Below are 12,455 nucleotides of genomic sequence, written 5' to 3'. Positions count from 1 at the left end.
CCCTTGTACAATTCCATTGTATTATAAAAATAATGTGCCAAGGTTTGCCTTTAGGATGTTTACATTTGCTTGATGGTTTGTACGGTGCAGGACAGAAACTTAGGCTGTAGTGCGATTTTACATTTTTAGCTGGAATTTCAAATGGTTTTGATACTTTTTGCACTATCTTTCTATACAAATTGTTTATTTTTCCTAATTTTGGCAGAATTTTTCAAGTATCAGAAGTATGGTGAATGTTCAGATTGTTACAGACTGTTCTGTTTTAGACAGATTCTGTTTTTGATGCATAGTTTGCTTGTTTTGATGAAACTATCAATTCATATTAGTGGATTAAGCCATGAAAAAGTTATATTATAGTAGACACAATGAAAAAACAAAATATGAATTGGTTTGCAACAGTACTTAGAGTAGTGATTTTCTTTATTATACTAACGAATCTTACCGAGTTTTCTGTTGAAGTTTTGTATGGATGAAGTGTTCGATGATCGAGAAGGTCTCAATATGAGAAGAAGGAAGAGAGGCAAGATCTCAAGCTTGGGGATGCCCGAGGCACCCCAAGTAAATATTCAAGGAGACTCAAGCGTCTAAGCTTGGGGATGCCCCGGAAGGCATCCCCTCTTTCTTCAACAAGTATCAGTATGTTTTCAGATTCGTTTCGTTCATGCGATATGTGCAATCTTGGAGCGTCTTTTGCATTTAGTTTTCATTTTTTCTTTTGTGCACCATGCTGGTATGAGGTAGTCCTTGGTTGATTTATAGAATGCTCTATGCACTTCATTTATATCTTTTGAGTATGGCTTTATAGAATGCTTCATGTGCTTCACTTATATCATTTGAAGTTTGGACTGCCTGTTTCCCTTTACATAGAAAACTGCCATCTGTAGAATGCTCTTTTGCTTCACTTGTATTTGTTAGAGCGTGGCCATATCTTTTGTAGAAAGAATTAAACTCTCTTGCTTCACTTATATCTATTTAGAGAGATGACAGGAACTGGTCATTCACATGGTTAGTCATAAAATCCTACATAAAACTTGTAGATCACTGAATATGATATGTTTGATTCCTTGCAATATTTTTTCTATATAAAGATGGTGATATTAGAGTCATGCTAGTGGGTAGTTGTGGATTAGTAGAAATACTTGTGTTGAGGTTTGTGATTCCTGTAGCATGCACGTATGGTGAACCATTATGTAACAAAGTCGGAGCATGAGGTATTTATTGATTGTCTTCCTTATGAGTGGTGGCCGGGGACGAGCGATGGTCTTTTCCTACCAATCTATCCCCCTAGGGGCATGCATAGTAGTACTTTGCTTTGAGGGCTAATAAACTTTTGCAATAAGTATGTGAGTTCTTTATGACTAATGTTGAGTCCATGGATTATACGCACTCTCACCCTTCCATCATTGCTAGCCTCTCTAGTACCACGCAACTTTCGCCGGTACCTTAAACCCACCATATACCTTCCTCAAAACAACCACCATACCTACCTATCATGGCATTTTCATAGCCATTCCGAGATATATTGCCATGCAACTTCCATCATCGTCATCATATACATGACTTGAGCATTCATTGTCATATTGCTTTGCATGATCGTAAGATAGCTAGCATGATGTTTTCATGGCTTGTCCATTTTTTGATATCATTGCTACGCTAGATCATTGCACATCCCGGTACACCGCCGGAGGTATTCATATAGAGTCATATCTTTGTTCTAGTATTGAGTTGTAATATCGAATTATAAGTAAATAAACGTGTGATGATCATCATTATTAGAGTATTGCCCTAGTGAGGAAAGGATGATGGAGACTATGATTCCCCCACAAGTCGGGATGAGACTCCGGACAAAAAAATAAAAATAAAAATAAAAAGAGAAAGGCCAAAAAAAGAGAAGGCCCAAAAATATATATATAAAAAAATGAGAGAAAAAGAGAGAAGGGACAATGTTACTATCCTTTTACCACACTTGTGCTTCAAAGTAGCACCATATTCTTCATATAGAGAGTCTCTTGAGTTATCACTTTCATATACTAGTGGGAATTTTCATTATAGAACTTGGCTTGTATATTCCGATGATGGGCTTCCTCAAATGCCTGAGGTCTTCATGAGCAAGCAAGTTGGATGCACACCCACTTAGCTTTCAGTCCGAGCTTTCATACACTTATAGCTCTTAGAGCATCCGTTGCATGGCAATCCCTACTCACTCACATTGATATCTATTGATGGGCATCTCCATAGCCCGTTGATATGCCTAGTTGATGTGAGACTATCTTCTCCTTTTTGTCTTCTCCACAACCACCATTCTATTCCACCTATAGTGCTATATCCATGGCTCACGCTCATGTATTGCATGAGGGTTGAAAATGCTGAAGCGCGTTAAAAAGTATGAACCAATTGCTCGGCTTGTCATCGGGGTTGTGCATGATGTGAATATTTTGTGTGGTGAAGATGGAGCATAGCCAGACTATATGATTTTGTAGGAATAACTTTCTTTGGCCTTGTTATTTTGAAAAGACATGATTGCTTTATTAGTGGGCTTGAAGTATTATTGTTTTTATGTCAAATGATAGACTATTGCTTTGAATCACTCGTGTCTTAATATTCATGCCATGATTAGATTACATGATCAAGATTATGCTAGGTAGCATTCCACATCAAAAATTATCTTTTTTATCATTTACCTACTCGAGGACGAGCAGGAATTAAGCTTGGGGATGCTGATACATCTCCGTCGTATCTATAATTTTTGATTGTACCATGCCAATATTCTACAACTTTCATATACTTTTGACAACTTTTTATACTATTTTTGAGACTAACATATTGATCCAGTGCCCAGTGCCAGTTCCTGTTTGTTGCATGTTTTTTGTTTCGCAGAATATCCATATCAAACGGAGTCCAAACGGGATAAAAACTGACAGAGATTTTTTTGGAATATATATGATTTTTGGGAAGAAAAATCCATGCAAGACGATGCCCGAGGGGGCCACGAGGCAGGGGGCGCGCCCCTGACCCTCGTGGCCACCCCGTAAGGCGTTTGATGCCCTTCTTTCGCCGCAAGAAAGCTAATATCCGGATAGAGATCGTGTTAAAATTTCAGCCCAATCGGAGTTACGGATCTCTGGGAATATATAAAACGGTGAAGGGGTAGAATCTGGGAACGCAGAAACAGAGGGAGACAGAGAGACAGATCCAATCTCGGAGGGGCTCTCGCCCATCCCATGCCATGGAGGCCAAGGACCAGAGGGGAAACCCTTCTCCCATCTAGGGAGGAGGTCAAGGAAGAAGAAGACGAAGGGCCCCCATCTCTCCTTCTCTTCCGGTGGCGCCGGAACGCTGCCGTGGCCATCATCATCATCACCGCGATCTACTCCAACACATCCGCCATCTTCACCAACATCCCCATCACCTTCCCCCCTCTATCTACAGCGGTCCACTCTCGCGCAACCCGCTGTACCCTCTACTTGAACATGGTGCTTTATGTTTTATATTATTATCCAATGATGTGTTGCCATCCTATGATGTGTGAGTAGATTTTCGTTGTCCTATCGGTGGTTGATGAATTGCTATAATTGATTTAATTTGCTTATGGTTATGTTGCTGTCCTTTGGTGCCCATCATATGAGTGCGCACGTGGATCACACCATAGGGTTAGTTGTATGATTGATAGGACTATGTATTGGAGCGCAAGAGTGACAGAAACTTCAGCCTAGCATAGAAATTGATGCATACAGGATTGAAGGGGGGCCAATATATCTTAATGCTATGGTTGGGTTTTACCTTAATGAACGTTAGTAGTTGCGGATGCTTGCTAATAGTTCCAATCATAAGTGCATAGAATTGCAAGTCAGGGATGACATGCTAGCAGTGGTCTCTCCCACGTAAAACTTGCTATCGGTCTAGTAAAGTAGTCAATTGCTTAGGGGCAATTTCACAACTCCTACCACCACTTTTCCACACTCGCTATATTTACTTTATTGCTTCTTTACTTACAATAGCCCCTACCTTTTATTTACTTGCTCTTTATTATCTTACAAACCTATCCAACAACACCTGCAAAGTACTTCTAGTTTCATACTTGTTCTAGGTAAAGCGAACATCAAGCGTGCGTAGAATTGTATCAGTGGTCGATAGAACTTGAGGGAATATTTGTTCTGCCTTTAGCTCCTCGTTGGGTTCGACACTCTTACTTATCAAAAACTGTTGAGATCCCCTATACTTGTGGGTTATCATATAACTATTAGGTATAACCCGCCCAGGAGGGGCCGGGTCATCCCTATGACGATTCATCACAATGAAGCCCAAGATCATACGGTGGTTCATAGATAGGCTTGGTAGAGGGCCTAGACCCGAAGGCGGCTTAAGGCCCATGGATATAAACCGCCGTGTATGTAAACTTGTATTGTAAGGCACGTAAGAAAGGTCAGCGAGCCGGATACGTTGTATAAGCAGGCCGGGACTCTGTAGCCTGCAGGGCGTCAACCCGTGTATATAAGGGGACGACCTAGCGGCGGCTTAGGACAAGAAACAACAGACCGAGAGCCGGGTCAAGCGTATTCGCTCCTTGCTCATCGAAACCCTAGCAATACCATCTACAAACTGGACTAGGCTTTTACCTTCATCTTAAGGGGCCGAACCAGTATAAACTCCTCGTGTCCTTTGTCCCGATTAACCCCTTTAAGCTAACCTCATCGCGATGGCTCCACGACTAAGTCCTCACACTAGGACATATGCCGTGACAATTCCACGACAGTACCCCCGGTGTATATACAAGCCGTAGGGTTTAGTCAGAGGCACTGTTACCAGCCTTAGGGTTTAGAACACAATCATACAATCTCGAGGTAGATCATCTTGTACTATGTACTCCATCACATCAATATAATCAAAGCAGGACGTAGGGTTTTACCTCTTCGAGAGGGCCCGAACCTAGGTAAACACTGTCTCCCTTCGTCCCCTGTTACCATTGTTCCTAGACCTACAACTCGGGACACCCTACCCGAGATCCGTCGTTTTTAGCACCGACATGTATTGGTAGAGTATAGGGGTGTACAATGGTGATGACCGATTGAGAGTAATCTATGGTTCTCATCGTTATTGACTAGCCTAACCCCGACTTACATGGATACATGAGTCTAGGGTTTACATGATCATAGTCAGTTAGGGTTATGGAGGAGACATCCTGGACGTCGGTTTCCTTATCATATGCTCCAAGTTTTCCGAGCCCTTCTCTCTATTAGGCCCATAGGCCGAGATGACGGCCCATGGCATAAAACGACCTAAGGGGCCTCGGGACAGCCTACTTAAGCCGACTCTAGGTATGGCGAGGCACCCTTGGGTCATAACACCATTAACATGCGCCTGAATGATTCACCAAAATCAGGTCCGCGGCCTTGCAGGAGCGCATATTCCTTTAGTCATTTTCTTTCTTGATTTTTTGACCTGAAATTTTACGAGTTAGAAACCTAGTCAATTTAGATCATGATCACAACACGAGACTATTCGTTTCTCCTACTTACATGACCTATCAACCAACACCAAAGATGCACCAAATCGAGTCAGGGTTTCTCCTTGCGCCGTCATCGTAATCTACTCCATCCCGAACGCCGGTGTGCACCGGCGAGCAGGACATCAGGTCTCCAAAATCTACCACCTTCTAATCCTTCATCGGGAAAGTGCGATTTAGGTTTTCAAGAAGCAGTACACGCGACTTCTCAGGTTCGTCACCGCGGGTCATCTTCCTTTAAAGTCACGTAGAGCTGCATCCCGCTGTCCCCGTTGCCGTCTGTTTCGACCGGTCTTCGCCAACATTGTTGTAACGACATCGCATGTGCAGCAGAGAGAATTACTTCATCTATCTGTTTTCTTTATGAGAATGTTTTGTGTAAAATTCATCAAACTTCTGCTTTTCAAAATTTTGTCATGCCATACAAAAGCTTCAGCTAGCCCCAGTAATAAAACAAAAAAGCTGAGGTACCTCGCTGGAAATGTCCAAACAGAACCACCGAGAAACCGCCGTTTCTTTGGCCCCATCAAACCGCTATAAATTCCTTCAAAGGGGAAAAAAACCTAGAAATTTCGCCGAGAGAGTGGAAGCCCCGGTGGCGCTCGTCCGTTCCCCCCTTCCTCATTCGGCTTCTCAGCTCGAAAACGCGAGCGCCAAAAATCCCCCGCGCCGCCAAAGCGGCGGTTGGGGTTCCGGCCTCCGCTTCCCCCGCCGCCCCGCGCCCGCGCCGCCCCACGGTAGCCCCGCCGTCGCCGCGCAGATCCCCGAGGACCCCCAGCCTCGCCGCCGGCCGTGTCGTATCGGCGGACTCCCTGGTGAGGCCCCGGAATGCTTGCCCTCGTCGTTTTATGACGCCGGTCGACGCAGGACCGTCGGTTCGGGCTGATCTCTCCGTGTTTTTGATGGGTTATTAGTGGGTTCTGTTATGCGCGAGGATGATTTCTAGGCGGCGGCCGGTGGGATGTGGCATGCCCGGTCTTTGACGGCCTAGGGTTTGGGGGCGGCCCTTCGGGGTATCCAGTGATGGTGTGGGGGGTAAGAGCGAGTTTTGGTGGGTACGGAATGGTGGTTTCGCTAGGCGGTCGGGATGGGGAGGCTTGGTCGCGCCATTAATCGCCCCATTAATTGGCGATCTGTTGGTGGGTGATTGGTGTTGATTTTTTTTCATGGTGTTTCTTGGTTCTTGGATTCTGCGAATCGGAGTGGCATCTTCATGCCATTTGTTGAAAGCGGCATGACGCATTTCCATGCCGTAAATCTGAAGTGCATTTTGTTGATGTTATAAAAAATGGTAGAACTTCTTGGTTGCTGGATTTCAAGTGTTGCACTTGGGTCATGTTATAGATCTACGGCTGCAGTGAACGAATATGAGCTGGTTACTGTATTTTCTAGCGAGGATTAGCGTGCACTGTACAGAATGTATTTTGAATCTTTGTACAAAAAGGTTTAACACAAGGACATCGTGTACGGCTGCATTGAGCGGATATGAGCCGATTACTGTATTTTTCTAGTGAAGATTAGCTTTTACAGAATGTATTTTTAATCTTTACATAGGAGATTAGCTTGTACATGATGTATTCTAAATCTTTATGTAAAAGATTAACACACGACATTGTGTGATTAGTGCAGAAGTTATAGGCTGGAGTTGAAGCAATGTTATTCTTCCATTTGTTGTTCCATGACTTTCATGCATTTTTTTTACAAAAGTTACTGTACCCATGAACCAATGCTAGTATCAATTAACACTACTGTACATTACCTGCTCCTTGTCTTGTGCTTCATATATGCGGTGCATGGCTCTTGATGGCTTAGAGTTTCTCCTGAAGGAGAATGCAGTAACTGTTGTTAAATTTTGCAGGTGTGGAACGAATTGTTTGTTTTGTAGAGGTTGTATTACAAGGACCAAATGCCTCTCTTCAAGAGGACACCTTTCTTCTTACTGGACCCACCAAAGGACTTGGATCCCAAGGAGAAGGTGTTCCAAGTTCGATTTACTAAGGAGATATTTCGAGATTACCAGTATCCTCTTACATATAACTGTTCACAATTAATTGATCTGTACCTGATATAAATCATAATTTCCAAACAAAATATGACATTTTGCAGCTTTTATGTTTGCAATAGACTATGTTGCAGCAACAGTGTGCATCCTTGACTATTGATTAGGGAGTACCTGAATAGGTTGAACCTTTACCGTAAAAGGGTTTGGACATGTAAGGTGTCTGGAAAATCTAATTTAACCTATGAGGAAGCTTTGGTCTCAGAGCAGCGGGCTGCAGAGAAGGCTCAACAGTTGCCAAGAGAGCTTATGTCTCCTGTTCTCCAGATGATCCAATACAGTAGGGCCAAGCTTTTCCTGATTATGACATTATCGGCACTTGTCATGATTATAATGTTTCAGTCTCGCTATAATCCTTATTTCTTTATGATGCACATTGTTGGCCTTTGAAAAAGAAACGCTATAGCATTTTGTTATGTGTATATCTAGACTAAGTTACATTTAGGAAATGTTTTTTTAAAGGCCATTGAGCTAATGCTGTTTGTTTGACATTGATTATCTGTGGCATCATTGCATGTTTAGAATTTTATGCTGGTAAGGAGTTTCGCGTGTTTGAGATTTTCTGTTTATATTCACTGACAAGTCCCACTTGTTTTCATCAGTTTTCTTTTGGATTGTTCAGACATTCTTTCTGGATAAAATTGATGATATGTTCTCCTCCATTGATTCATCACATTTGATTTCTCATTTTATGTGTGCACTGTAATAAATTTCCAATTCAGGGCTGGCAATCTATCCATGCGACTGACAGTCTGGCATATAGGTTTACTGCACATTTAGTTAGCTGTGTCATCTGTATACTGTTAATAATCTGCAGTGAGGCTATTTTTCACGCTGTCGCAAACTATCGTTTATGTCTATGATATTTCCATACGCTACATGTTATTCTATTTAGTGAAGAACGCGGAATATTTCTAGGTGAGAATATTTGTGTTATATTTTTAAGGCCGGATACACTGCATTTGCTTCAGGTACACTTAACTTAACTGACCTTGTCAACAAGATATATGGCAGTCTGCAAGAGAATCTGTTTGAAGGATTAGAATTACATGCTAAAAGAGATGGTTCGGAGGCTGCTTGCAAGATTCTGAAGGTTATAGGTTCAGGTAAAACCACAAGCTATGAGGTGGGCTGGATTGGTCAAGACAATGCAATTACCAGCACTTCAGTTCTCAGAGCCGACGATCTAATTCGCAAGAAAGCACCTTGTGGTCGTAATATGCTCAAGATTTTTGTCAGGGAATCAACATCACAAAACTCTCCATGGATCGTACATATGAATCTTGCAAAGAAATATGGCATACCCACTGAGCCTCCAAAAGACATGATTGTAACCATCTTTTCTTGTTTCCTTTATTCTCTCTCTTATTATTATGATCCTAATACATCATGGCTTACAGAATGGTGAAGGATTGTCCAAAGCAAGGAAAAGACTAGCGAATGGGACTGCAGAAGATGCCAGCAAAAGGTCAAAGAAAGGTGAATTAAGCAGATATTCATGTCATCTCTTTCACTTCGTATTTTACCATGGGTTTCATTTTACTACAGGTTTGACTGGCTTCTTATTGTTCACTTTCCATGTGACTTTCAGATGAGGAGCAAGTAGTACCAGTTAAATACCCAATCGATGATCTTTTAGTAAAGCCGGTGGCAGATGACCCTCTTTTGTCAAAGAGATGCCCAGCATCCACAGATTTCAAAGTCCCTATAAGTTCTGTGGGAGATCTCCTGATGGTCTGGGATTTCTGCATGTCTTTTGGGAGGCTTTTATGCTTGTCGCCGTTTTCCTTGTCAGATCTGGAGAATGCAATTTGCCACAAAGAAACCAATCTTGTTCTTCTTGTGGAAATACACACTGCACTTCTCAATTTGCTTATTAATGATGAAGGCGAATATTTTGAGTTTATCCAGAACAAGAACAGAAAATCAAAGGTGATTTCTTCTTATTATTATTCAAAATTTAAGTCTGGGCGAACTTGTACCATATTCTGTTCCCTGAAACATGAATCATATTGTATGTAGGTATCTCTAGTCACCTGGAAGGAGTATCTATGTGATTTCATGGAAATGACAAGTATCTCCAGTAACATATCAACAGTACGGAGGGGTCACTATGGTCTTGTTCCCACTAGCCTGAAACTTGAAATCCTACGGGAATTGGTAGATGAAGCCATTGCAACTATTGCTGTAAAAGAGAAATTAGATGAACGCATTGATCAGCAACATGCACTTGTAGCAGAAAAAAGAGAGATTGCTAGAAAGAGTAAGGAAGAGCAGAAGCTGATCATGGAAGTGGCAACAGAAAAGGAAATGAATCAGGCAAATGCTGTACAGGATGGCAACGAGAATGTTAATAGCCAGCTTGTGGCAAAAGAAGGGAACGAGAGGAAAAACGCTCCCACCAGCAAAATGGGAGATGCGAAATTGCATCTGGTGAGAACCTATATCAGTATATCTTTTAAGTTTAATCCATGTAACAGAAAAGGAAATGAATCAGACAAATGCTGTACAGGTCGGCAACGGGAATGTTAATAGCCAGCTTGTGGCAAAAGAAGGGAAGGAGAGGAAAAACGCTCCCGCCAGCAAAATGGGAGATGTGAAATTGCATCTGGTGAGAACCTACCTATATATCAGTATATCTTTTAAGTTTAATCCATGTAACCTTTTATGCACACATGTTAATTCTTACATATGTACATGCATGTCTCTGCTGAAACTGTTCATGAAAGTGCTTCTCTCTGCTTATAGGGGAGGCATCTGGAGAAAGAACTACTGGACCAATCAGTACGAACTAGTCCTCTTGGAAAAGACAGATACTATAACAGGTATTGGTTTTTTAGGCGTGAAGGAAGACTTTTTGTTGAAAGTGCAGATTCCAAAGAGTGGGGGTACTATAGCACCAAGGAAGAGGTGATTGTTTGCTACTGTATAAATTTCTTTGCTTCCTTTTCTATGTACAACAATCTATGTTAACTCTGCAATTAACAGCTTGATGCGCTCATTGGGTCTTTAAACATTAAAGGCATAAGGGAGAGAGCACTCAAACAACAGCTTGACAAGTTCTACAACAAGATAAGGTATGGAACTGAAAGTCTTCTATTATTATATTCTTTAATTTATCTCGTACTATTGGACTGTTTTTGTGGTGTGGTGATTGCCTTCTGTTGATTCTTAGAATAGAGATGTAGGAGTAGTTGACACTAGGAAGTGCAGATCATCACATTTTATATCCAATATCTTGAATCTATCCTAGTTTCTGTTCTGTGCATTTTACGATCTTGTCCTCTGTCAACCTTGCTTTAATGAACATTGCACTTCATAGCATTAGATTGGTCTAACCAATGTGAATGATAGTGCTTTATTGTTTAGCGCAATTTTATTCCTTTGCGATGATATTTGGCTGTATTATAGAAGGGGGTGTCATAAACCACTAATTTTGTATTCTGGATCTGGAAGAACTTGGCACCAAATTTTGTGACATCGCTGAAAACTGGTCAGGCCATGCTGACCTATTTTTTGTGAAAGGGCTGGTTCAGGGCCTAAATGATGCCCTTTGATTCCTTTGAAATAGATATCTCATTACATACTTCCTCCGTCCGGAATTAGTTGTCGCCCAAATGGATGTATCTACACATATCCGGGTGGAGTAGAAATTATCCAAAGTTTCCAATGCCAAACCAAGGAAATATCAAAAAAGAAAAATTAGTGCCCAGCGTTCTTCACTGAAATGAAATGATTTTTTTTTCTGTCCATGCAAAACTGTTTTCCAGACCGCAACTCATTGTTGTTTATTTCACTTGCGCATGTTTTTCTGTCTATATGAATAAGTATTCTTTTGCGTTGCCCTTGTACCTACTGTTGAGGACAAGAGCTGGCTTTAGGTTCGCAGAAGCAAAACTAACAAGTAGCTTTCCCTTTGTTTGTGAATATAGTAATGCTGTGGAGAAGAGATTGAAGGAGGTGACACATCAGTTGTTAGTTGAAGAGGCTGTGTTGCGGCGTTCATCTCGTGTACATGCTCATCCAAAGGACAGCCCTTCTACGTCATTCCTCGAGTATGTCAACACATGGAAGCCTGTTCAAAAGAGAAACAGATCGAAAGATGACCGAGCTACTTAGTTGATAGATGGATAGGCTACTTTTTGTATGGCCTATATGTTGTCTCAACTCTGAACCGTAGTAGGGGTTCATTTCTTGCGCCAAATTTTCGGAAACTAAGGCAGTCGAACTGGAGCTGCATGTAATTTGACCCCTGGTAGAGTCGATGTTTTCTTTGTTTCTGTAGTTGGTACTGAAGTGGCGATGCTGAAAACAAATCGTTAGCTAGGAATCTGTTCTATGTCGTGGATTTGACAGCTTCCACGCCCTTTCACAAGTGCAATTATTATCTAGGAGTATGTCTTCAGTTTTCCATGGCTGACTGTTGGATGTGTGCTGGCTCCTAGCTACGCTTGGTGTATCTCCAACTTGGAGGGACTGGGAGGAGTGTACGTAGACGGCCATGCTCAGAGCGTGGGAGGCAGGGCGGTGTACGTAGACGGCCATGCTCAGAGCGTGGGAGGCAGGGCGGCGCAAGTCTATGCCACGGTCATGTTGGGATTTTTTGTCCAAAAGGACCACCTATCAAGTTGAATTGTCAAAAAAGACTACCTCTGAAACACATTGACAAAAAAGACCACCTGCAGCGTGACGGCAGGTGCGCCAGCCGACACGTGGCGCCTGCCGCCATAGACGCCGGCGGCAGCCCCTGCCGCCACGGGCGCAGGCGGCAGCCCGGGCTTAACCGGTTTTCTCGCGTCAACTCCAACGGAACGGACCGCCACGCAGCAAGGCTGCAGCTACTGCTGCTGCGTGGGCGCCGAGACAGACCAGGTGGGCCATGCCGCCACTGCC

The 12,455-nt window shown here is 42.5% G+C and overlaps 1 protein-coding gene across 2 annotated transcripts; it reads left to right on the top strand.

Moving 5' to 3' along the window:
* Window positions 1-6,076: 6,076 nt before the first annotated feature.
* On the top strand, window positions 6,077-11,973 carry LOC123189281 (DDT domain-containing protein DDB_G0282237). Of its 2 annotated transcripts, XM_044601660.1 has the most exons (11): window positions 6,080-6,318; window positions 7,362-7,522; window positions 7,670-7,842; window positions 8,534-8,892; window positions 8,963-9,041; window positions 9,154-9,494; window positions 9,585-9,995; window positions 10,075-10,173; window positions 10,311-10,472; window positions 10,551-10,639; window positions 11,495-11,973. In XM_044601660.1, the coding sequence occupies exons 2-11, from the start codon at window positions 7,410-7,412 to the stop codon at window positions 11,679-11,681; spliced, it is 2,013 nt and encodes a 670-aa protein (XP_044457595.1). In that variant the 5' UTR covers window positions 6,080-6,318; window positions 7,362-7,409; the 3' UTR covers window positions 11,682-11,973. The 2 variants fall into 2 exon arrangements, with proteins under 2 accessions (XP_044457596.1, XP_044457595.1); XM_044601661.1 differs by lacking the exon at window positions 10,075-10,173 and having other exon boundaries at window positions 6,077-6,318.
* Window positions 11,974-12,455: the final 482 nt, after the last annotated feature.

Source organism: Triticum aestivum, chromosome 2A (genome assembly GCF_018294505.1).
Source record: "Triticum aestivum cultivar Chinese Spring chromosome 2A, IWGSC CS RefSeq v2.1, whole genome shotgun sequence".
NCBI classification, from domain to species: Eukaryota; Viridiplantae; Streptophyta; class Magnoliopsida; order Poales; family Poaceae; genus Triticum; species Triticum aestivum.
Note: the sequence above shows the minus strand (reverse complement) of the source record. Positions and strands in the feature narration are given on the sequence as shown.